We start from the raw sequence: 25,207 nt of genomic DNA on the forward strand, positions 1-25,207 counted from the left end.
TAGATACAAAAACAAATGACCTAAACAGTGCCTGGCCGCCTGTAGCCAAAGGGTTTATTAGATGAGCACGTAATCTCCCAGCGGAGGAGGGAGGGGTGGGCAGGGCTCTCAGCAGCTGCAGGCAGAGGGCGGGGTGAGCGGGAGACACTTTACCTAGAACCCCCTTCCCTCCACGTTCGATGGGCTTCATTCCACCCCCCACCCCTTTAAAAATATCTCTTTCCTCCCGAGGATGGGAAAGCCAACGGAAATAGCTTGTAGGGATGCAAGCATCTTCTAAAAAATGCAGATAAAGCGTTGAGAGTTTTTAATCCATCGTCCTGAAATCAATCTCTTTATTTGTGGCCTCAGTGAGGATTTTTTTACTTGGAATTTGGAAACATACACAGAAGTCAAGAGAAGAAGGAGCCACACTGCTCACCTCCCAGTGTCCACTGCTAACATTTTGCCAGTTTTGATTCATTTTCCTTCACCCCCCTTCCTGCTACTCTTTGGGGTTTTTTGAGGGGGGGGAGGGAGGGTTTGTCTGAAGTATCTTACGGCACCTTCTCTACATGGAGTGAGGTCTCCTGCAAACACCTCAGGATGCCATGGCATCTCGATTTGGGGCAGGGGTAGGGGAGTGAGGGGTGGGGGAGGGAGGAGTGGATTTGGAGAGAGTGGTCCCAAGCATCTGGGGTGTAGCAGGTTGGGGAGGGGCCTTCATGGTTGGCTCAGCGACATCCTTAATCCACGGGTGTCATTCATCAGTCTGTGTGGAGCTCGGGAATCTCTTTGCTAAACTCGGGTGATTCTAATGCCCTAGGGTCCCTCTGGGGTCACTTTGGCTCAGAAGTCGAGGAAGGGATGGCTGGAGGCTCCTGCAGCTGGAGGCTCTGGGGGAGATGGTCCGTGGCGACAGCGTGGCCGCCTGCTGCAGACACCCCCTCCCACTGCCTGACGTGCTCGCGGCGCCTGTCTTTTCAGAATGGCATCATCACCGGCGTGTACCCGGCGAGTCCCTCCAGTTGGCTCATCGTCGTGGTGGGCGTGATGTCCACCATGTACGCCAAGATCGACCCCTCGCTGGGGATCATTGCGAAGATCAACCGGACCCTGGACACGACGTGAGTGGCCCTCCGTGTTCTCGGGCCGGCTCTCCTCCTGTGTCTCTGGCTAAGGCTCCCACGGCCCCTGAGCGGTTCCAGTCCGTCACTAGGAAATGACAGGCCCCGCGTCCTCGGGCCACGAGCGGGCTTTGTTTTTCCGGCCGGGACTTGCTGTGGAATTGGGTCCTTTAGGAACGAGAAGCAGCTCGCGGGTGCGTGTGCCCGCCTGGCTCCCGGGCTGCTGTTGGGGTCTGGCCTGAGCATAAGCCAGCCCCTTGCTGGTTGTTCGGATTTAAATTCTGTTCCTTCAGAAGCCCTTGGACTCAACTCCAGCTGAGTGGCCCGCAGCCTCACGTGCCTCAGGAACGCTGGCCCTGCCTTTATAAGCATCTGCCAGGCCCTGATGGGAGCTCCCTGCCCAGGACGCCTGCCAGGTGCCCCGGCTGCCTGCGAGCAGGGACCTCGCCACCCCGGTCCCGGCCTCTCTCCTTTCATCCTTCAGTTCCCACCCGCAGGCCGTCGTGCCAGTCTTACCTGCTCCTCTCACTGGCGTGGGTTTGCCACCGACGCTTAATTTGCTCTCCCCTGTGGCTGGCTCTTAACGCGGGGTTATACTTGGAAGTGCCGGCTGTGTAGAGCCCTTCAGTCTGGATCTTTACGAGACTTGTTTCTTGTCTCCGTGGGGCAGGCGCGGTGCTCGCGTGGAGCACGTCTCTTACAGGAGCTTGTCTGCTCAGGCCTTTTATGGCCGTGCCTGCGGTTTATGTGGACGCAGTCCCGGGCTTGCCGTTTCTTTGCTAACGTGAAACGCTGTGTGGATTTTGTGCCTCGAGGAAGTGTGTGTGTCTGCTTCCCGCGTGATGTAACGCGTAGCCGTCGAAAGCGCAGGCCGTCTCAGGGGCGGGTTCTCACGTCCCCGCGTCCAGGTCTGCCTGGGGACCCGCTGTCGGAAAAGAATGCGCAGGTTTTCCACGGAGGCGGCAGTTCAGCCTGAACTCAAGGCTCGGCAGGCTCGGAAAGACGCAAGTTTTGTAGCAAAGGCGTTTGAGGGGTTTGGTGCCACTGAGGCATCACGGGGTGTCCAGGTGCTGGTTTCCAAATATCGGAGACTCCTTCCGGCTGCACGCTGGCTTGTTTTAGACATTTTTGTGATAAAAACACCGAGCTTTTACTTTGTAAACGTTCTGCAGTTCCCCCAAGCCGCGGGAGCTGAAAGCAAAGCTGCAAAGACGTGTGCGTGGCTGCACGTCTCCTCGCGCCCGGGGTCGCATCTCAGCCTCCTTTGCCGGCTCACGTGGCCCCGGCTTGTCGCGTCTTGTCCCGGCAGGGGCAGCATGTCCAGCCAGACGAAGCATGTGGTCAGCGGCGTGCTGTTCGGCACGGGCCTGTGGGTGGCCCTGATCTTCACCATGCGGTACTCCCTCAAGGTGCTGCTGTCCTACCACGGCTGGATGTTCGCCGAGCACGGCAAGATGAGCCGCGCCACCAAAGTCTGGATGGTAAGCGGCCGCTCCCTGGGCCCAGAGCTGCTGTGGGTTTTTCTAGCCGCGTTTCCCAGGCGTGATTGACGGGCGAAAGGCGGGGCTTGGAGAGAAGTGGACGCCCGCGCTGCCGTCACCGCTGTCGGGGACACAAACTTAACACCCCCCCAACGTTTCCTCCGGTCCCCCCCTTTCTCCTTTAGTCTTAGGCGCTGTGTTGCGCAGTAACTCTCGGAACTTATTTATTTCACGGAGCTGAAACTTTGTACCCTTTACCCATCGCGCCTTCGCTCCCCACCCGGGCAGGCCCGTCCGTGCTGCTCTGTCACTTGGACAGGGAGGTGCCGGCATTTGTCCTTCTGTGCTTGGCTCATCTCACGGAGCTTTTACTTTTTCTGTTAAGAATATTCTTATTGATTTCAGAGAGGAAGGGAGAGGGGGAGAGAGAGAGAGAATCAATGTTGAGAGAGAATCATCGATTGGCTGCCTCCTGCACGGCCCCCACTGGGGATCGAGCCCCCAACCTGGGTATGTGCCCTTGACCAGAATTGAACCCGGAACCCTTCAGTCCACGGGCCAACGCTCTATCCACTGAGCCAAACTGGCCAGGGCAGCTTTTACTTTTTAAAGAAAGATCCCCACAGAGCCTTCTCTCCCTTTGACCCTTGGTGTCCCGGGAGTCGCTCTAATTGCCGGGGAGGATGGACTCGCTGTGACTCATAAGTTTGGGACGAAGGCCATTTTCTAAATGATGTGAGTTCTGAGCATTTTATGTTTGTCCACTGGGTGGGTCCTCCAGGTCGTCCATGAAATAAAAGTGTCACTTTTTTGTAGCTTTTCTCACTTGAGGTCACGGTTAAGTGGCTTCCCCGGCGGACCAGGCCTCCCTGACTCCCGCTGAGCTCCTAGTAATTTCCACCTGCTCTCTCACCCTTGGCCCGCGAGTGGGGCCTGTGCCCTGTGCCATGTGCGTGGCCGTCTGTGCCGCTGTCAGCGCTGCTGGCTGTCTGCCGGCTGATGGCCGCCGCCCCAGGGGCTGCTAGTGAGAGAGGTTTGCCGCCACCTCGGGTGTGAGCCCACTGCACCCCCCACCCCACCCTCCACCCACCACTCTTTCCCGAACCGACTTCTGCTGCTGCTTCGTTACGTTTTCTGATTCTCAGAGAAGCCGGATCTAACACCCAGAGGGGACGCCGAGATGGGTTCCCACACTTTACAGAACAAGTTCCATGAGGCGCCCTGGATGGCTGGTGCCCAGTTGGGTCAGGATCATGCCCCTCACCCCTTTGTCCCCCGTGAGCCCTGGGCATTCCTTTGAGGTCTGGTCGGCATGACATGACCAGTTGTTGCACCAGGTTTAGATCATTGCAGCCTAAACAAGGCCGATGGCAGGCAAGCGTGCTGTCCACTGGCCTTGACTGTGACCGGAAGGGCCACACTGCTCCTGCTGGGCGCGCCGTGAGGCCCAGGCACCTCGGTCGGCCCTTCTCGCTGCCGACAGAGCCTTGCGCCGATTCCGAGACCAGGACCGGGAGGGTGGTTTCCCCACGGGCAGAGGCGGTCCGACGCCACCACCAGGGCCCGAGGGCGGACAACGCCGGACGGTGTGGGCCATTTCACGGCGCCCGGCGGCCCCGGGCCTTCGTTCAGTCTGGTTTTTTGGGGTCACCTGTGTCTTTGTGGAGCCTGCGAGGGTTGGGGCAGAAAATGGAATTGGGGAAAATAAACCACAGAAAATTGTAAGTTGTAGACCCTGGAAAACTGGTGTCAGGTTGTCTCAACTTTAAAAATGAACTTTTTCTTTAAGGGGATGGTCAAGCTCTTCTCAGGCCGGAAACCCATGCTGTACAGCTTCCAGACGTCCCTGCCGCGCCTGCCCGTGCCCGCCGTGAGGGACACCGTGAGCAGGGTGGGTGTCGCTTCGGGGTCACAGAAAATCCGCTCGGAAATGCCCGTTGTCGAGGGATTGAGGTTTATGTCTTAAAAGCGATATTCGTCATTTGGGTGTGTTAGTGCCCAGCAGTGGTTGAGGCCGTTGCAGGAAATATATTTTCCTCTCAGCACATCTTAGGTGTTTTTATCCGCTCCCCGCCACCCCCTCTGCTCAGATGTTTTTTAATAAAAGGCATTATATGTGGTAGTGAAACCACTTGGCAAATTTTTATTTTTTTAAAATATATTTTATTGATTTTTTATAGAGAGGAAAGGAGAGGGATAGAGAGTTAGAAACATCGATGAGAGAGAAACATTGATCAGCTGCCTCCTGCACACCTCTTACTGGGGATGTGCCCGCAACCAAGGTACATGCCCTTGACCGGAATCGAACCTGGGACCCTTGAGTCCGCAGGCTGACGCTCTATCCACTGAGCCAAACCAGTCAGGGCAACTTGGCAAATTTTAAAAACAACTTTGTTGAGATATAATTCACATACCATATAACTCACTCCAAGTGTCCACTCCAGTGATTTTGTTAGATTCCATTACTAACTGTTTTGGTTTTTAAATCCTCACCCGAGGACACATTTTTATTTTAAACAGAATGGGGGGGAGGGTGGGGAGAGAGAGAGAGAGAGAGAGAGAGAGAGAGAGAGAGTGATGTGAGAGAGAAACATTGATCTGTTGTCTCCCGGACGCCCTGGACTGGAGACTGAACCCGCAGCCTACGTGTGTGCCCTGACTGGGAATCAAACCCAAGACCTTTTGGGGTATGGATGGCACTCCAACCAGCTGAGCCGCCCAGCGGGGCATTACTCATTATTTTAAGTTGTGCCCTGTCATTGTTCCGGCTCCTTCTGTCCTGGCGTCCGGGGCACTGGGCAGCGCTGCCCTTGCTTGGCGCCCCCCGTGCCATCACGCTGCAGCCCAGTGAGAACGGAGCTGCTGTAAGGGCCGGGGACTGCGGAAAAGACCCCCCGGAAATGTCCTTGTTAACATCTACAACATCGATCTGGTCCGTCGGGAAGTCACGTTGGTGATTTTCTGGTGACGCGGGATCTGGGGAGCTTGCAGGCCAACAGAGGACGAACAGGAGTCGTCGTTTAAGCATCGGGAACCCAAGTCACCGTTTAGCGTTGGAGTTAGCCAGCCGGCGCGAGGACCGGCAACTTGGGGGAAGACTTCACCCCTTTTCAGCATGTTTGCGTTTTCTCGGAGGAAGCTGTGTGCTAACCGGGCTTGTGTTTTCCCCGTTAACCCCAGTATCTGGACTCGGTGAAGCCCCTCATGAAGGAAGCCGACTTTAAGCGGATGACGGCTCTCGCCGAAGATTTTGCCGTCAGCCTCGGGCCAAAGTTGCAGTGGTATCTGAAGTTAAAATCCTGGTGGGCTACCAACTACGTAAGTGTGTGCCCGCGCTTTTTCTCGATGGATTTCTACTCAAGAAAGTAGATTCCTTGTGTGAGAAATACTAGTCAGTTCCGGGAACATCTAGGCACCCCCATGCGTGGTGGCCAGAGGGGACATTTGGCGGGTGGGGTGGGGGTGGGGGCCTAGGTTTTGAGGAACAGCTGACGTGGAAGAGGTGTTGGCTGTGACCCAGGCACACCCAGCGTCGGGGCTAGGAGTGGGCGTGGTGCAGGGGGTGAGAGACAGGGCAGGGGTGGGGGCACGTTCCCCTTTGGAGCAGGTGCTGGGGCACAGGTGTGTTGAATTCAGTTAGACTCTTGCCTGCACACCAGTCTGCGTGAATAGCACTTCAACACGACGTACAGAAAAGTGGTCCCTTGGTCCAGGAGGCTTGGTCCCCTGGTCCCGAAGCCCGTAGGTGTGGTCAGGAAGAGGTTGCTGCTTGGGGGGGTGGGGGGGGGATTGGGACGTCCTGCGGGGAGTGAGAACAGCACTCGAGGCTCCGAAAGGGACGGACCAGGACTGAGAGGTGGCTGCTCCGGAGAGCCCAGAAGCCGGGGGAGGAGACGGGTCGTCGCCGTTGGGATCGCTTTCATTGTTGAGAAATGCCAGCAGGCGCACACTGACCACCCTTTCCCACTGGGCCGTGTGTTGCAACCACCTGTAACGTGAAGGTGACCTACCTTCTGGCCACGTCATGACCTTAAAAAACCCACTTTCCATCCCCCTCTTCTTGCACGAAACACCCCCAGCCCCACGGGGCCAGTGCCCCTCTGGTTGAGCTTGTGTGTTGGCACCAACAGGTGAGCGACTGGTGGGAGGAATACATCTACCTGCGCGGACGGGGGCCGCTGATGGTGAACAGCAACTACTACGCCATGGTGAGTCCTCTGTGCGGCGGTGGCTGCTGGCCCTGCGGCTGCTGGGGAGGCTGGAGGGCTTGACCGGGCCCCTCCTGCTCTGCCACCTCTGCCCCCGGCTTCACACCCACCAGGGCGCCCAGGACCCACTTCCCACACCAGAGAACCAGGTGCCCTCAGGGTCCCCCAAGGCGCCTGCAGAGAAACGTGGGTCGCGGAATGCCCTTGTGCAGCCAAACGTGCTCCCAGCAGAGCGCCTGCCCGCCCGTTTCCTCGGGCACTGCACGGACGGCAGGCCCAGCGAGGCGTGAAGGGCTTAGGCGGCAGGGGCGCCCCCCGGCCTGCCCACTGAGCTCGGTCCTGCTCCCCGAGACACTGTGGAGGCACTGGCTGGTCACATGTCGGGGTCACGTGTCTGGTCTGGGAGGCACATGCCGCATGCCTTTGTTTGGTTAGAAGCCCTTGGTTGGGGGTCCAGGGCATCGTGTAGTAAGTGGCGAATCCAATTCTTTCTCTTTCGCATTCTGTTCTTTACCTCCTTTTATTTTCTCCCCTATTTCTCTTTATCATTTGTCCTTTCTACTTTTTTTCCTAAAATATATTCTTATTGATTTCAGAGAGGATGGCAGAGGGATAGAGAGAGAAACACCAATGATGAGAGAGAATGATTGGCTGGCTGCCTCCTGCAGCCCGCAACCCCCTCGGCCGGAATCGAACCTGGGACCCTTCCGTCCACAGACTGACACTCTATCCACGGAGCCAAACCAGCTAGGGATCTTTCCTTCTACTTTTTTCCTTGTTAGATTCTTCTCTTCTTTTTCCTTTCACTCTTCTCCCATCAGAACACTCTCAGACTGACGGAAGCTGCCGGCCTGCTCCTGGGACCCCAAGAGGACGCGGCCCGCCGGCTGCCCTTCCTTCCAAAGTGTCGGGGTCACGCTCTCTCACGTGTAGTCGGACCCGTGTCCCCGGCCCTCTCTTCCCGTCACGGAAAATGGCCCTTAGAAACGGGTCTCGAGACTTAGAAGCTGTGGGCGCGGGGCTGCCTGCTGGGGAAGGTTCCTTTAACCCGTCACTCCCGTCCTGAGGGCCGCCCGTCCGCTGGCTCTGCTGGCTGTTCCTCCCGATGCATTAGATGCGGGCATTTGGGACAAAGCACTGTTACCTCCTTTCAATTCGAATGGAAGCCATTTAAAATCTAATTTTAAAATATACTCTTACCTTTCCCAGCCCTAGGATTATTTGGGGGCTTGTGTTCTTATAAAACAGTGATGGCGAACCTATGACACGCGTGTCAGAGGTGGCACGCAAACTCATTTTTTTGGTTGATTGTTCTTTGTTAAATGGCATTTAAATATATATAAATATCAAAAATATAAATCTTTCTTTTACTATGGTTGCAAACATCAAAAAATTTCTATATGTGACACGGCACCAGAGTCAAGCTAGGGTTTTTCAGAATGCTGACACGCCGAGCTCAAAGGGTTCGCCATCACTGGTATAAAACATGAAGAAGCCTGGCTGGGTGGCTCCGTTGGTTGGAGTGTTGCTCGTACATCAAAAGGTTGCAGGTTCAATACCCGGTCAGGGCACGCTTGGGAGGCAACCGATCGACGTCTCTCTCTCACATCGACGTTTCTCTGTTCTCTCTCTCTCTCTCTCTCTCTCTCTCTCTCTCTCTCTCTCAAAATCAATGAAAACCTTCTCAGGTGAGGATTAAAAATAAATAATAATAAAGTTGGCAAAGTGTAGGAAAGGAAATGAGTTTATTTTCTAGCAGAGCAGGCGTGATTTCCCTCACGTGGGGCGTGACTGCAGCGTCGACGGCTGCGCCACGTGCCCGCCTCCGCCGGTCTGCCCCTGCGAGCACGCTCCCCGCTGACACGCGTTCCGTTTCAGGATTTTCTGTACGTGTTGCCCACGCACATCCAGGCCGCCAGGGCGGGCAACACCATCCACGCGATCCTGCTGTACAGGCGCCAGCTGGACCGGGAGGAGCTCAAACCGGTGAGCCCACAGACCGCTTTTTCTGAAAACACTCTCACAGCTCTGCTGAGGCATGCTCGACTTGTTGCACAGTGTGCGAGTTCTGACACACGCGTGCACACCCTGCACACCCACAGCCATGGCGGCGAGCACAGCCAACCTTCCAGAGTTCCCTGGGCGCCCTGTGACCTGCCTCCCGCCCCCTGTCCCCTCCTGCGCCCCCTCCCCTCCCATCACCCGCCAGGTCACTCCTGGTCTGCCTTCCGTCACTCTAGGCCGGCGGTCACCAGCCGGTGGTCCGTGAGGTCCGAAAGGTTGGCGACCGCTGCTCTCGGCTGCTTTGCGTTTCCCAACGCTTTATGTGAACGGGAGCACACAGGGTGCACTCTGGGGGATGGCTGTGTCCGATGCTCTTCTATAATTTGCCCCTTGAAGAAACTTTTGTTCACTTTTTTTTTAATGCAAAGGAAATATTTTATTTATTTAAATTTTATTTTATTTCTTCTATCACCATGTATCCCCTCTCTGCCTTCTTCCACCTCCACCCCTCCCTTTCCACGCCCGAAATCACCACACTCTTGACCGTGAGTCTCTCTCTCTTTTTTTTCTTTTTTTGCTCAATCCTGCCTTCCCCCAGCCCCTCCCTCTTGTTTGCTTCTGAAGGGAAATCATTTAGCTGGTGAACCGCTCAGGATCAGACAGGCCTTTCGTAAAGGCCCTTTGGTTGAAGTGTCGGTTTGCACACACAGGACTGGTCAGTGTGTATTTCAGGGCTGGTGGCGTGGGAAGCTGTGCCCTGGCGAGGCCCTGCAAGTCCCCAGGGGAGCCGGGGCCCCCGGGGAACGCTGATCCTTACGGAGTTAGGGAGAGGTCAAGCCAGACCAGGCCCCACGCGCAGAGCACAGAGCCGGCATCGCACGTGTGCTGTTCATTTGCTCCTTCGTCCTCCGCTCAGTTTCCCGTTTGGCGCGTGTTTCTGTTGCAGATCCTCCTCATGGGCTCCACGGTCCCGCTCTGCTCGGCGCAGTGGGAGCGGATGTTCAACACGTCCCGGATCCCGGGAGAGGAGACGGGTGAGTGCGCCGCCGCCCCCTTCTCGCCAGCGTCCCAGACCTTTTACCTCCTGGTGAAAGTTCTTCCTCAGTATTTTGTTCTTTTTGATGCAGTTATAAATGGAATCTTTTTCTTTTTTTAATATATTTTTTAATTGATTTCAGAGAGAGAAGGAGAGGGAGAGGGAGAGGGAGAGATAGAAGTATCAGTGAGAGAGAATCATTGATCGGCTGCCTCCAGCACATCCCCTACTGGGGATGGAGCCCACAACCTGGGCATGTGCCCTTGGCCAGAATTGAACTCAGGACCCTTCAGTCCACAGGCTGACTCTCTATCCACTGAGCCAGACTGGCTAGGGCGGGATTTTTTTCTGAATTTCTTTTTCTGGTAGTTCATTATTAGAAGCCCAGCGCAAAATCATGCGGCCCTGCCCACCCATGCACGCCCCGCCCACCTGCGCAGGTCTTTGGTCGTTACGGCCACAGGCCTTTTATAACATAGATAGAAATGCAGCTGATTTTTGTATCCTGCAATTTTACACTGAATTTTTTAAATAAAATTTTTAGAAGGGAGAAAAAGAGAGCGAAACATCATTTTTTGTTTTTCCACTTATTTACGCATTCATTCATGGGTTGATTCGTGTATGTGCCCTGACCAAGGATTGACCCTGCAACCTTGGTGTAGTGGGACGGTGCTCTAACCCACTAAGCCACCCAGCCAGGGCTCTGCTGAATGTATTAGTTCCAACAGTTTTTTGGTGCAATCGTCAGGGATTTCTACATTCAGTATCAAGTCATCTGTAAATAGTGACAGTTTTCTTTCTTCCTTTCCAAGTTAGACAAGCCCCCAGTGGACATACTGAGCTGAGAGTGCTCTCTCTAAGACCAGGCACTAGGTCCTCTCTCAATTCCTGCACGTCTGTGTGAGGGACCCTACCAGGCTCCGGGAGGGTTCCGTCAGTGGCCCGAGCTGATGCGTCTCACGATGGCCGAGCGGAGCCTCGAGCCAGGCCTGTCTGACTCCAGAGCCCTCGGCTCTGACCCTGTACTTAACCCCGATCCACCCCCCAGACAGGAGGAGCGGACGGGGGGCCGCGTGGAGCTGCGGGTGCGGCCTCGGCGCCGTCCCCCTCCTCTAACCTGTGGGGGTTTTGTCTTGCCCGTGCCCCGCAGACACCATCCAGCACGTCAGGGACAGCCGGCACATCGTCGTGTTCCACAAGGGCCGCTACTTCAAGGTCTGGCTGTACCATGACGGCCGGCTGCTGCGGCCCCGCGAGCTGGAGCAGCAGATACAGCGGATCCTGGACGACCCGTCGGAGCCTCAGGCCGGGGAGGCCAAGCTGGCGGCCCTCACAGCGGGAGACAGGTGTGTGCCCGTGGGACAGCGGCCGCCTCCGGGGTGTGAGGACGCCGCTCGCTGGGCTCTCCCGCCCGGGCCCCCTGGCAGGGAGTGTGTGCCCGCGGCCTGCGGGGGCACCAGCGGGACTAGAGCCCTCACTGGGGCAGCAGGTCCCGCCCCCGCCTGCGTCACCTTGGCCGCCTCCTGTGTGACCGGCAGGTGTGCGCACAGGCGCCAGGGCACGCGACAGAGAGAGGTCGGGAGTTAGGCTTTTCCACGGGCTGCCCCGTATTTAATTTAGGAAACAGAAGAGTTTAAACCCAGGCCTGTGTCAGGGTGACTTTCCTGCCTTGTCCACAGGTCACCTGGCGGCCTTGGACGAGGGCACGCGGGGGTGGGACGGCCAGGAGCACCCTGGGACTGCGGGCGCCTCCGGGTGCTGGAGTTGAGGCGGGATGGTCCCGTGTGCCCCACCGCATTGGGCTTGAGCCTGTGCCCGGGCGCCATGACAGGGACCACTTTCGGCTGGAGTGGCCGAGCCGATTTATGTTCGGTCCTGGGGCCTGGAAGGGGGCCGGGGGTCCTCCTGGGTGAGGCTGGGGCACGGCAGTGTGGGCGGGAGGGGGGGCTTGTCCGAGAAGCTGGGAGAGTTCCGCTATCCTGGGGGCATGGACTGGGCGGAAGGACCAGTAGGGGGAGGGTCTGGGGGACCGAGCCCCACGGCCTGAGTGCTGATTGAATGTGGGGGCCCGGGGGCTGGGTGCAGGTGGTGTGGGTGCAGGTGCTGTGGAGGAGTGGCACCCGGGAGGGACCACTCGCCCCTCGGGATTCGGTGAGCAAGCCCCCAGCCTGAGCTTCCTGCACGGGCACTGTCCCTCTCCCCGCCCCAGCCCTGTGCCCAGACACCCAGTGCATCCTAGTGCTTGTCACCTCTGGTCTCCTGGTTCAGGGGACAGCGGTTGGGGCTGGGTGGGTGTCAGGACCTGGTCGTGATTATGGGTCTTTTGGCACCACGGGCACCTCGGCCAAGCACTCGGGCAGAGAAGAAGGTGGGAGATGGGCCAGATGACCATGGCCTGGCAGTGGGCAGGGGCCCAAGGCCTGGGGAGGCACAGTGAGGGGCCAGGAGCTGTCAGAGGAAGCCACCCACGCCAGGTGTCCCATCCGGTCCCACGTGAGGTGGGACAGAAAAGAATCCCTCAGGCCCTAACCGGTTTTGCTCAGTGGATAGAGCGTCGGCCTGTGGACTGAAGGGTCCCAGGTTCGATTCCGGTCAAGGGCATGTACCTTGGTTGCGGGCACATCCCCAGTGGGGAGTGTGCAGGAGGCAGCTGATCGACGTTTCTCATCGATGTTTCTAACTCTCTATCCCTCTCCCTTCCTCTCTCTAAAAAAATCACTAAAATATGTACTTTTAAAAAAATCCCTCAGGTGTGGCTCCCAGGTGCCCCTCATCACCGGATGCCACAGAAGCGTGGGCTCAGGCAGGCTGGCGGGTTTGAACCCTCCCTGCCACACAGTAGCCGTGGCTTCCCTCTGTGCCTTGGCCTCCGCATCTGAAGGAGGGGTGGGCCGTGTCGATGGGGAGCCGGCCCCGGGAGCCTGGCAGGGGGATTGCTCACCCGCTCCGGCCGTGGCCCCCGCTGCCAGAACCTGGGATGGTTAGAGAACGTGTGCTTTTCCTTAAGTTCCTGAAAACCCGCGGAAACTGTGGAAAACGATGTCGCGACAAACCCCCCGGGGGAGGCGGGTCACCCAGCCGCCGGCCTAACGCGCCCTCCCCGCAGGGTGCCCTGGGCCCGGTGCCGCCAGGCCCACTTTGCGCGTGGGAAGAACAAGCAGGCGCTGGACGCCGTGGAGAAGGCCGCCTTCTTCGTGACCCTGGACGAGACCGAGCAGGGCTACCGGAAGGAGGACCCCGACGCGTCCCTGGACAACTACGCCAAGTCCCTGCTCCACGGCCGCTGCTTCGACAGGTAGTGATACTAGAGGCTCGGTGCATTCCCCTCACGGCCTGGGACAGTGGCGTCTGCCCGTGACCGTGGAGGGAAGGGGTGTGGCCAACCCCGCCTCCAGCATCTGGACCCTTAAGGAATAAGGCTCGGTCAAACATAGAGCTTCTGATTTTCCCGTCTTCACCTGAAGGAGGGGTGGGCGCGGGACAGAAGAAGCTTGTCTGTCTGTTGTCCGTCTGTCTTTCACACACACACACAGGCACCCACTCACAGCTGAAGCCGCGAATTTGAGTCTTCCCCTCTGTGCACGCCCGCCCCCCTTTGGGGCTGCTAGTGAGGCATGACGGCCGGTTCCCCGGCGGGGAAGGGGCGGACGGGGCCTGACCTGGCTGTCGGCTCTGGTCCTGTGCCGGTTAGGAGGCAATTCCGCCTCCCAGACCGCCTTTCCTTACCTGTAGAGGGAGGCCCGCCTGCCCGCAGGTGGGAAGCAGGCACGGGGAGCCGCCCAGCTCTCCAGAGTTGCCGCCGTGTCCTTGCTCGTTGTAATAACAGCCTGTTCCCGAGTCTTATCTGTGCGTCTGGACCAGGGAGGCGTGCAGGACTGCGCGTCCCGTGTGAGCCTGTATTTCACGGCACAGAGGTTTGCGGGCCGCGGGGAACTGTCGCGGGCTGGGTGCCAAGGCAGGGACCCCGTCCAGAGGGAAACAGTTGCAGTGCCTGTGTATCGCCCTTCCTTTCGACGTTGACGGTCCACCAACACTTTTGTTTCCCGCAGGTGGTTTGACAAGTCCTTCACGTTTATCGTCTTCAAAAACGGGAAAATTGGCATGAACGCCGAGCACTCCTGGGCCGACGCGCCCATCATGGGGCACCTCTGGGAGGTGAGTTCTCACAGGCGCGACCTGAGTGAGGAGGTTGCTGTTGGGAACCCACGCCCTGGCAATGGATTTCATGTGATGTTTGTCTGACTGGCTTTTTAATATGTTTCTATGGATTTCACAGAGAGGAAGGGAGAGGGAGAGAGATGGAAACATCAACGGGAGAGAATCAGAGATTAGCTGCCTCCTGCACGCCCCCTACTTGGGATCCAGCCCACAACCCAGGCATGTGCCCTCCTGGTTCATAAGTAGACGCTCAGCCACACTGGCCGGCGGGCGAGGTTTATTTTATTTTCTAAATATCCGGATAAGAGAAGGTACAGGGGTTTGAGCTTGGACCAGGTAGTATATTTAACTGTCCCTGCTCAGCGGACAGAATGGTCTGTGAGTCCAGGAACTGGCCGGGGGCCCAGTGCTCCCCACGGGGACCGGCGGGAGCTGACCGTCCGGTGGAGGTCCGTCAGCGCTGTGTGCCAGTTAAAAACAGATCTAGGCGAAGGTCAGAGCTGCACCCCGTTTGCTCTCAGTGGGTTTTTGATGTTTAAATGTGCTGGGCTTTCGGCTCTGATGCCCAGCAGCTCAGATGCCAGGACCCTGCCGCCTGTGCTGCTCAGTCTGCGTGGCACTCGCCACACGTGTACGTGGCCCCCACGCGCTCCCCTATCCCAGAGCCCTCTTTCCCCTCACCATCTGCCTCCCCACTGGCATGTAAGCCCTGAGCATAGGGGTTCCATTCTTTTAAATTATTGCTTTTTTAGTGAGAGAAAATTCACGGACCGTAAAATTCCCCCTCTTAAAATGTCCAATTCAGTGGGTGTTGTATATACACAAGGTGGTTGTGCAAACCATCAGCACTATCTAATTCCAGGACATTTTCATCACCCCCCAAAGGAACTCCCCATCTGCCCCCGCCCCTGGCGACCTATTAACCTGCTTTCTGCCTCTGGATTCGCCAGCTCTGGCCGTTCCATAGAAATGAGGTCACACAGTGTGGGCTTTGTGTCTGGCTTCTTCACTTGGTGTGCTTACAAGGTCTGCCTGTGCTCTAGCATGCGTCAGTGCCTCGTCCCTTTTCATGGCTGTATAGTATTCCTTCGTGTGGGCAGGCCACACTTTATCCAGTTTATCGCTTGATGGGCGTTTGGGTTGCTTCCACATTCTGACTGCTGTGAGCAGTGCTCCCATGAACATGTGTGCACAGGTGTTATGTGAACATCTGTTTTCATTTCTCTTGAGTGTGAACCTAGGGTTGGACTTGGTGGGTCCTGTGGCCGTATCCACTGGTGGAGGGAGGGCAGCCATTCCTGTCTGTTTTGTTGACTGTTCTGTCATGAGTGCCCCATAACACCAGTAGGTGCGCAGCAGGCACCGTGGAAGAGATTGTGAAAAGGGGAAATTCGCCGCTGCCCTCAGGTCCGCCCCTGAAGAGGGTCAGCTCTGAAAAGTGGCTTCCCCTGCTCTCTGAGCCTTTTCCTCACTTACACAAAAGACCTTTCGGTCCAGACATAAATGCTCAGTGGAGTGACTCTAGAAAACACTAGCCCGCAGCCGGACGCAGTGATGGCTCTGAGTGCCCCGCCCCCCGTGAGTGGCGACCTCGCTTGTCTCCTGCGTCCAGTCCTGGGTGGGTGGGCCTCTCGGGGGCTCTCTTCTTGGCTCTGAAGTGGAGATGAACACCATCTTGCCTGTGCATATTCTCTCCTGGCCGCACGGAGGACTCAGCACGCTGTAAGCATGTGCCCTCCCTCAGTAGCTGCTGGGAAGTCTTAGCAATCTCCTATATATATAAAAGGCTAATATGCAAAGTGTCCCCTCGGGAGTTCGACTGGGAGACCGGGAGTTCAATCACTCGTTATGACAGGCACTGACCACCAGGGGGCGGTGCGGAACCAAGGAAGGCCCCGGCCAGCAGCCAGAAGGCCCCAATCGACCCTGATCACTGGCCAGGCCTAGGGACCCTACCTGTGCAGCAATTTCATGCACCGGGCCTCTAGTGTCTCTATAAAGAACAAGGATTTGTCTACTTTGGGGGACAAACACGTTTTTGTTTTTGTTTTTTCTTTTCGTTTGTTTTGTTAATCCTCACCTGGGGATATTTTTTCCATTGCTCTTCAGAGAGAGTGTAAGGAAGCGGGGAGAGGGAGAGAGAAACATCGATGTGAGAGAGACACACCGACCAATTGCCTCCTGCATGTGCCCTTGACCAGGAATCAAGCCCTCTACCCTTTCGTGTTCTGGTGGGCACTCTAACCACTGAGCCCCCTGGCCAGGTGGGACAAATACGTTTTCCCTAACACTGTGAACTGTATCATCTTCTCTGACTCCCACGTGTGTCTTTTCCCCGACAGTACGTCTTGGCCACTGACAGCTTCCAGCTGGGCTACTTGGAGGATGGACACTGTAAGGGGGACACCAACCCGAGTATCCCACCCCCCACCCGGCTGCAGTGGGACATCCCGGAGGAGGTGAGTGGGCCTGTCACAGGTGCTAGTCCCCGTGGCGGGACCTGTGCTCGCAGCTCACAGGGAGACCACGGAGGCCGAAATTCGTCCGCCTCACAAATTTTTGCTGAGGCCGTGGAGCGGCTCCAGCTCCTGTTGCCTGAGAAACCCCAGTGAATACTTCTTCTTCCGTTTGGAGCTTTCAGCTAAGATTGTCAGGGAGAGTTCCAGCTCAGACGCCGCTACCCTGCGCCGTGAAAACATGACAAGCCTCCTCTTACAGCTGAAATACTCTGAGCCACTCACGTATCATGTTTGTTTCTCCTAAAGAGTCTCAGATGTCTTCCATTCAGCCCAGGTTTTTAGGGCTGGGAATGCCCAATCCTGGCTCGTCTAATCCAAGCAGGAATTCCTGGGGCCCAAGAAGTAATTTTTTTTTCTTTGAAAAAAATATTTATTTCTCATTTAATGAAAGGAACCATGTTCAGCAATGCACCTTTAAAATCCCCTGGCTGTAAACTGTTTTTAGAAATACCAGAAGGTGCCCTTGCAGACCTCGGCATCGCCGGGTTTAAAATTTTATTCCAATCCTCACCTGAGGACATGCTCATCGATTTCAGAGAGAGGAAGGTAGACAGACAGAGAGAGAGGGAAACATGGATGTGAGAGAGAAACAGCGATCAGGTGACTCCCATAGGCCCCGACCGGAGTCTGAACCGGAAACCGAGGCAGGTGCCCCGACCGGGAGTCGAACCCGAGACCTTCCCGTGTAGGGGACGATGCTCCAACTGCCAGCCCCCCGGCCAGGGCTGCGCCACGTTTTCTATTTCGCTGTAAGATTTGAACTCACTGGGGGCTGGAGGTCGTCTCCGATGTAGAAAATGAGAGGCCCAGCGCGGACTGTCCCAGCCCCGCCTTCCCGCCCCGCGGCCCCCCTTGCTGCCCTTTCCACCGTCTCCGCTGGGAGCGCTGCGTCCGGCGTCCTGGGCGGCCTTTCCCGCCTCGTGGCTGCAGTGAAGGCTCCTCCACGTTACTTCGCGGCTGGAAAGCTCATTTCCATTGTGTGGTTGGACCGCAGTCCATTCATTTTTTAAAGGGGTCCTCGATCGCCCCTGTAGAATAATGGGTTTTACAGGGCACACCCGCGGCTGCTGGGAGTGCCCTTTGGGGTCCGACCGGGAACCAGGAGGCCCGTGTCCCAGCTGTGCTCTGCCTGCGGGCGCCCCAGGGCGCCTCGAGGAGGGGGGTGCATGTGGCAGACACATGGAAAGAGCCGGCGAGAAAACACGGCGGCGTCTGTGCCGCCAAGCGACAGCTCTGTTGGCTGCGCTGGGATGCTCCTCTGCGCGTGTGTCAGCCCTTACCCCACAAGGGAAACCTCTCGCTCCTCCTTCCCCAGTGTCAGGAGGTGATCCAGACGTCCCTGAGCAGCGCCAGCCTCCTGGCCAACGACGTGGACTTCCATTCCTTCCCCTTCCACGCCTTCGGGAAGGGGCTGATCAAGAAGTCCCGCACGAGCCCGGACGCCTTCGTGCAGCTGGCCCTGCAGCTGGCGCACTACAAGGTGAGGCGCCCCAGCGCGGCAGGGTTGGGGGTGGGGGGTGGGGGGGTGAGGCCTGTCCAGGGAGAGGCCCGGGGTGCGGCCAGGGTGTGGCTTCCCCTGACGGCTGGGTGGGGCGCGGCAGTGTCCCCCGGCCCACAGGACGGGGAGCGGAGCACAGCCAGATCTCACTGGCCTACGAAGTGGAAACTTAGCCCTTAAACGCAGCTCCGACCCCGAGGGTTTGGTGACGCGGACACACTTGGGGCAGGTGACTGATGTCTCTGACCTTGGACATGGACTAAGTTTACTCATGATTATAGATGCCATAGACTCTCCACGATGGTCCACGGCTGTATTTTTTTTAAATATATTTTTATTTATTTCAGAGAGGGAGGGAGAGGGAGAGAGAGATAGAAACATCAGTGATGAGAGAGAGACATCTATTGGTTGCTTCCTGCAGCACCCTGACCGGGGTGGGGATCGAACCTGCAACCCAGGCATGCTGCGTTGGCCAGGAACTTTTTAATGCGTGCTCAGTTGAGCACCAGCTCTGTTAGGGAGGGGGCTCTCCGTGGAGCTGAGGGTCAGACCCATCTCTGCCCAGCTCGGAGCGATGGGACGCCCCGTGGTGCGGCCTCAGTCCAGGCGTCCTGCCTGGTCCTGGGTCCACTCCAGGCTTCTGAACCTTCTCTGCACCGGGACCCCTTGGGCAGTTTGGCAACGCCATGGGGACCCTTCCCAGAAGAATGCTTGTAAAGCATAACGGGAAATACCCGGGTTACAAAGGCGAACCAGGCAATTACAATGCAGGTGTCAGGATACTCAACATGAATTTGTGGTGCAGGAAATCTCATTCTCTGTGCACTAAAGTTCGAGCAGCAGGTCTAAGCACGGCTGTAACTTCGAGGCAGTGATAAGCGTGGATGGTATTTTGGAATATGTGCAGCGAACGTACCTTGATGTGAAAATAGCTACGATTTTCTATTTAGAGTCACAGGCACTGCTCGTGATTACTGTGGTTTATTGCCTGTGCTTCTAAAGCTGATGGTCCAGCTTGAGGTTAGTGGAGATTCAAATATTTGTATTTTCCCTTCCAAGTTCACGCAGCCCCAAGGGTAGTAACCAGTGATCTTGTCCCTGGCTACCCTCCCAGCCTTCTCTAATACCACTTTGAGCCTCATTCACTGTGTTTGTCACACTGCCCTTCTTGCTGCTCTTGAGTATGTGAAGTTCATTCCTACCACAGGGCCTTTGCACCTGCTCTCTGCCAGCAGGTGCTCTCTCCCAGGGTGAGGCATGGTTGCTTAGGTCTCTCTCACGGTGCCCCCATCTCCTGTTGGAAATAGCCAGCACCCCATCGCTCTCCACTATCCCAGCAGCGTCATTTCTGCTCAGTGCACCTGTCACTCACCATGTGACCTCACGTCCTCTCTCCTGCTGGACTGTTTGCTCCTCGAGGGCAAGCGCGTGGTCAGTCTTGTTTGCCACCGTATCCGCAGAGCCGGGAACGTGCCGGCCACACCACGTCGGTGGAGATGTCAGCAAATACATATTGAATGACTGGCCGATGCGACCCTGGACAGTGGCCATCACTTTCGTCTGTAGTCATTTGCCTCCTGCTTGTAGGCATTTTATTTCTCACTGGGGAACCGGGCTGAACATGCCCCCCGCTGCACGGTTGGGCGCCAGGCAGCAGTTGCTGTGTCACAGGTCTGTCTGTTCTCACGCCGCGCGTGTTACTGTCTTTGTAGACGTTGCCTCTCCATCCTGCACGCTAGACACCGGAGGCACTTTGGCGGCGGCTGGTCGTGGCAGGTTAGGTGGGTGGCCAGCGCCGGGGCCTGGCTCTGTGAGGGGCTGAGCGCTCTATAGCCTGCGTTTGCCAGGAGGTGTCTGAGGGCCGTTTTTGCAGGGGTGGCTCTTGTGCATGGCGGTGCTACATGTTCCAGTTTGACGTGGGGAAAAGCTGACTTCGGATGAATCGTTGCATCCTGTGTCCCCATTAACCTGTTTGTGACTAAAATGCCTCACTGATACTTTCTCCTCCCCCTCCTTCCCTCCCCCTTCCCCCCTCCTTCATAATGAGCCCCTCGAGAAGACTGTGATACGGGGGCCTGTGGGGCGCTCTGAAGGGCTGTGATAAACCACCTGGGGTCCCTGCTCCCCGAGGACGGGTGAGGACGAGAGCCTCTCAGACCCTGTCCGAGGGAAGCCGGTGACGGTGCCTTGGTGCCCGGTGCGGTGAGTCGGCGGTCTTTGTTGGGGGCACCGTGGAAGCCTTCAGTGTGGACCCCAGCAGGCTGGGCACCGTCACCTTGGCGAGGGGAGGTCACCGCAGGGCTCCCGCCCTCGCCCAGGCCTGCCGGCTTCGCGCGCAGGAGTTCAGGACCGGAGGGGAGGGGAGTGTCCGGCCACCCAGCAGCCGCGGGGAGAGGGAGAGCTCCCAGGGCTGGACCGCACACGGGAAGGGCGGCCCTGGTGTTGGCACCCTCTCCTGGGTGTCGCAGGGCACCCTCTGTCACCCTGGGGTCCCCAGGGCCGGCGCCAGGGCACACCCGAGAGCCTGGGCGTTGTCTGGTCAGGAGTCATTTGGGTCCACAAACAGCCACTACAGTGTCCACCCCACGTGGGGACCCCGCTCATCCAGGAGCTGCTGGTGGCCACGGGAAAGTGCGGATTGCGAGTCGTCTCCTCACGCGGCGCACGTGTTCGGGTGTCACAGCCGGGGGACCCGTCTCTGTCCTCTCCCTGCGGCCTCCCTCCGAGCCCTCGCTGGGCTGCCATCACAGCACCCGGCCCTCTGCCTGCCCCCCCCACCCCGTTCTAGTCCGGGACCCACCTTGCCTCCCCCTCTCCTCAGCCGTCAATTTCCGGCTTGATGCCACCTCCCTGACCTGTGACCCCAAGCACAGCCTGGTTCAGTCCCGCTCTCTGCCCTCGTCATCCGGCTCCCGGGAGCCGGCGTGGCCAGAGGAAACCCCGGTCCCCGCTTGTCTCACTTGATGACCAGCAGTGACCCTGGCGGCCGCCGGGCACCCTGCTTTCTGTGGCCCTAAAGGCCTGGTTCACCCCTCAGACGTCAGCACCTCCTCCCGTCCTTACGCTCAGCGGGTGACCTGTGTTGCCGAGGAAACGGGAGTGTTTCATAGAGACCCCGTCCACCCTGTCCACCCTGTCCACCCCCACCGATAATCGAGAACAGGTGCATGCAGGCCTGCTTGTCGTGTTCATGCTGTAGGCGTGTGAGCGCTCGGGGAGGCATGTGAGCGCTCGGGGAGGCGTGTGAGTGCGCGGCGGGGGGGGGGGGGGGGGCGTGTGAGCGCTCGGGGGGGCGTGTGGGCGCTCAGGGAGGCGTGTGGGCGCTCGGGCAGGCGTGTGGGCGCGTGGGGAGGCGTGTGAGCGCTCAGGGAGGCGTGTGGGCGCTCGGGGAGGCGTGTGCCATGGCGTCAGGTGCATCGGGAACGGACTCCCAGCCTTTCTAAAGCTACCGGCGTCCCGTCTGCCTGCTGCATAACCCGTGTGAAAACTGACGGTGGCTAAAACCTGAAGCTGACCACCACGTCCAGTTCCCTTGCGGACCCCAACCGGCCCCGGCTCATGTGTCTGCGTCCTCCGTGTGCCTTGTATGGAAATGCCTTTCCTTTCCCAGGACATGGGCAAGTTTTGCCTCACGTACGAGGCGTCTATGACCCGGCTCTTCCGAGAGGGGAGGACGGAGACCGTGCGCTCCTGCACCGTGGAGTCCTGCGACTTCGTGCTCGCCATGGCGGACCCCTCCCAAACGGTAATGAGACGCCCTTCTCACGCTTCTCCTAGAGCAGCGGTTCTCAACCTGTGGGTCGCGACCCCTTTGGGGGTCGAACGACCCTTTCACAGGGGTCGCCTAAGACCATTGGAAAACACATATATAATTACATATTGTTTTTGTGATTAATCACTATGCTTTCATTATGTTCAATTTGTAACAATGAAAATACATCCTGCATATCAGACATTTACATTATGATTCATAACAGTAGCAAAATTACAGTTATGAAGTAGCAACGAAAATAATTTTATGGTTGGGGGTCCCCACAACATGAGGAACTGTATTAAAGGGTCGCGGCATTAGGAAGGTTGAGAACCACTGTCCTAGAAGAACGCCCGCCCGGGGTCTCTGATGAAATCCTGTGCAAACCTGCTCATCGAGACTCCCTGTTCGCCGCCTCCTTCCCTCCACCCTCTCACGGGAGCAGGAAGTTAAAGCGTTAGGTCGGGACACACGGGGCGGACCGGCTGAGCCCGTCCTCTGTCATCCTGCAACTCCTACTCCAAGGGCTTTTCAGTTAGAAGGGTGCTCGGCAGAGGCACGAGGCAGGAGCAGTCGGTGTGCAGTGAGAAAAGGGTGAGCCCCCCCACCCCCCCCGCCCCGGGGACCTTGAGCTGGGTGACTGGGCCCCAGCAGGCGGGGACCCCAGCGCCCTGTGCATGGCCTTTGGACATCCCAGCGGTGGCCCGGGAAGTGTTACCAGTTCATTTTTGTAGATAGAGGAACCCAGACGCAGGTGAGCTCAGCCCGGGTCTGCCTGACCCAGAGCACACGCACACGCGTGCACACACACACACACACACCCTGGGCTCTGCTCTGTGGGGCAGGCACTTGTTTCCGGAAAGCCTTCTGTTCTGAGGAGGGAGCAGCCGGTGTGGAGGCGGATCCCCTGATGGCCAGGTCTGCGAGGGGGGTCACACCTGGACGGGCCTCCCTCATTCTGTGACTGGCCTAGCAGAGCCCAGAGGAGCCTGGGGCCGCCTCTCGGGTCAGACGTGAACGTCCAGAAGGGCTGTTTGAGTGGAGTAATGCCACCCCAGGCCTCCTCCACAGCCTGGGGGAGGGGCAGCCCATGGGGGGCAGTGGGGGGCGCTGAGCAGGTCGCCTTGGCCATGCCTCCCGGACACCCGGTGGCCTGACGGTCAGCGTCCTGTGAGACCCCTGCCAAGAAGGGCTGGGACCTTCCCTTTGGAGCTTGGGCTGCGCCCCACAACCTGACGCGCCCCGTCCTTGGCCACTCAGATGGAGCAGAGACTGCGATTGTTCAAGATGGCGTCGGAGAAGCACCAGCACATGTACCGCCTGGCGATGACCGGCGCGGGGATCGACCGCCACCTCTTCTGCCTGTACGTGGTGTCCAAGTATCTGGCCGTCGAGTCTCCGTTCCTGAAGGAAGTAAGTCCCTCTTCCCGTGGCGGCTCAGGGCTGACCCAGAGCGTAGTGAGTTCGGGCAGCGGTCGCCAACCGGTGGTCCGGGACGTCCGAAAGGTTGGCGGCCACTGATTTAGTGGGACCGCTCCATGGACCGGGCCGGGCAGAGCCCAGGGTGGGAAGTGGGAGCTGTGGTCTCGGCCCCAGACCGCTCTGCTCTCCCCTCCTGACTTACGGGCGTGACCAGCCCCCAGAGCACAGATACTAGTAAAATGCACTGAGACCATTCAGAAGTGCCGAGCCCTGAGTATGCCTCGCCTGTGTCATTAATAGAGTTTACTGCATTTTAAGTCGATAAAATGTAATTTCTAGGAATGGCTGTTTCACAAGCAGCTTGAGAGATTTCTGAAAGGCAGCAGTTGGCTCACCGGAGCTGGTGCCAGTCGGCCCCCGCAGCCCAGGGCCCCAGTTACAAATCTCCATGTCTCTGCCACCTTTTGTGCCAAAGACGCGTTCGCTGGTGTTGGCCCCTCCAGCCCAGGCGTCCTCACCTGCTCCGCCCCTGCTGCAGGTGTACCGCCCGAAACAGTCCAAAAGCGAGCAGGCCGGTCCTTGTCTCTCCCGGGCCCCTGGGGACCGAGAGGGCAGGGCTGGGAAGAGGGTCATGGGAACACGCACTTGCTCCCTCCCAGGTCCTGTCCGAGCCCTGGAGGCTGTCCACCAGCCAGACCCCTCTGCAGCAGGCGGAGCTGTTCGACTTGGAGAAAAACACGGAGTACGTGTCCAGCGGCGGGGGCTTCGGGCCGGTAAGTGGACGGGCCTCGGTGCGTACAGAGCGGCAAGCCCCGGGCCAGCACGTGCCCGTCACACCTGTCTGGGTTCAGAGCGCCACAAAGGAATTCCTGCTGGTTATTCGTACAGATGGGTTTCGTTTTTATGGTTTTTTGTTCACAAATAGGATTTGTTATTTGTCACCGTTAAAAGCCTGAGCTTAAATCTCACTTCCTTTGTCCTGCAGGTCGCTGACGATGGTTACGGCGTGTCCTACATTCTGGTGGGAGAGAACCTCATCAATTTCCACATATCCTCCAAGTTCTCCTGCCCTGACACGGTACAGACCCAAGCCCCGCCCCCCCCCCCGAAAGATGGGGTATTTTTGTGGTTGTTGTTGTTTTATTTTTATATATACATACATATTTTATAAATTGATTTCAGAGAAGAAGGGAGAGGGAGAGAGAGATAGAAACATCAATAATGCAAGAGAATCATTGATCGACTGTCTCCTGCACGCCCCCCACTGGGGATCAAGCCTGCAACCCAGGCATGTGCTCTTGACCAGAATTGAACCTGGAACCCTTCAGTCTGCAGGCCAACACGCTATCCACTGAGTCAAACCAGCTAGGGCTGTTTTTTAAAATATTTTTTTTTAATTGATTCCCAAGAGGAAGGGAGAAGGAGAAAGAGATAGAAACATCAATGACGAGAGAGAATCATTGATCGGTGGCCTCTTGCACGGCCCTTCCTGGGGATCAAGCCCACAACCTGGGCATGTGCCCAGACCAGGAATCAAACCGTGGCCTCCTGGCTCATAGGTCGGTGCTCAACCACTGAGCCACGCCAGCTGGGCTCAAATCATGTCCTTAATTTGACAGAAATTCTCAATTATGTACTTTTACTTGGTTTGGAGCTTTTCAAATTAGTGAATTTTGAACTTCTCTTACCTTTGTTTTTAAAGAAATGATCTTTTTGATTAAATGTTTATGTTTGTAGCAATGGTTTTAAATGTTAGTGTTGGAAAGCTTGTATAATGTTCAGACCCTGCCACACTGGAGGGTTAACGTGCGCACACAGAGACACACAGACACACACGTGACAAGGCAGGGGTCTTTGCGGTTGCGTGAATGGAACACGCCCCCCCCACTCCCGTTCTAGGTGGCACATTAATCCTTATTTATACCCTCTCCTGTCCGCATTACGTCACCTGGCAAGCAAGGCCCAGAGGAGACTGGAACTCATGTGCTCTGGTGCTTTAGTGGAATTTAATGCCCTGACAGAGA

The 25,207-nt window shown here is 57.4% G+C and overlaps 1 protein-coding gene across 2 annotated transcripts in view; it reads left to right on the top strand.

The window, feature by feature from the left end:
* The window catches only part of CPT1A (carnitine palmitoyltransferase 1A), a 38,858-nt gene that overhangs the window by 11,167 nt on the left and 2,484 nt on the right, over nucleotides 1–25,207 (top strand). Inside the window, exons 3-18 of one of the 2 annotated variants that reach the window (XM_059709843.1) lie at nucleotides 967–1,106; nucleotides 2,416–2,587; nucleotides 4,377–4,478; nucleotides 5,768–5,905; nucleotides 6,718–6,795; nucleotides 8,674–8,781; nucleotides 9,746–9,833; nucleotides 10,986–11,181; nucleotides 12,942–13,130; nucleotides 13,885–13,990; nucleotides 16,336–16,452; nucleotides 17,828–17,992; nucleotides 21,621–21,755; nucleotides 23,022–23,174; nucleotides 23,843–23,956; nucleotides 24,169–24,261. In XM_059709843.1, coding sequence (XP_059565826.1) covers nucleotides 967–1,106; nucleotides 2,416–2,587; nucleotides 4,377–4,478; nucleotides 5,768–5,905; nucleotides 6,718–6,795; nucleotides 8,674–8,781; nucleotides 9,746–9,833; nucleotides 10,986–11,181; nucleotides 12,942–13,130; nucleotides 13,885–13,990; nucleotides 16,336–16,452; nucleotides 17,828–17,992; nucleotides 21,621–21,755; nucleotides 23,022–23,174; nucleotides 23,843–23,956; nucleotides 24,169–24,261 — 2,094 coding nt within the window. The remainder of the gene's footprint in view (nucleotides 1–966; nucleotides 1,107–2,415; nucleotides 2,588–4,376; nucleotides 4,479–5,767; nucleotides 5,906–6,717; nucleotides 6,796–8,673; nucleotides 8,782–9,745; nucleotides 9,834–10,985; nucleotides 11,182–12,941; nucleotides 13,131–13,884; nucleotides 13,991–16,335; nucleotides 16,453–17,827; nucleotides 17,993–21,620; nucleotides 21,756–23,021; nucleotides 23,175–23,842; nucleotides 23,957–24,168; nucleotides 24,262–25,207) is intronic. The other variant, XM_059709844.1, reaches the window with a different exon arrangement.

This window comes from Myotis daubentonii, chromosome 9 (assembly GCF_963259705.1).
Source record: "Myotis daubentonii chromosome 9, mMyoDau2.1, whole genome shotgun sequence".
Classification (NCBI taxonomy): Eukaryota; Metazoa; Chordata; class Mammalia; order Chiroptera; family Vespertilionidae; genus Myotis; species Myotis daubentonii.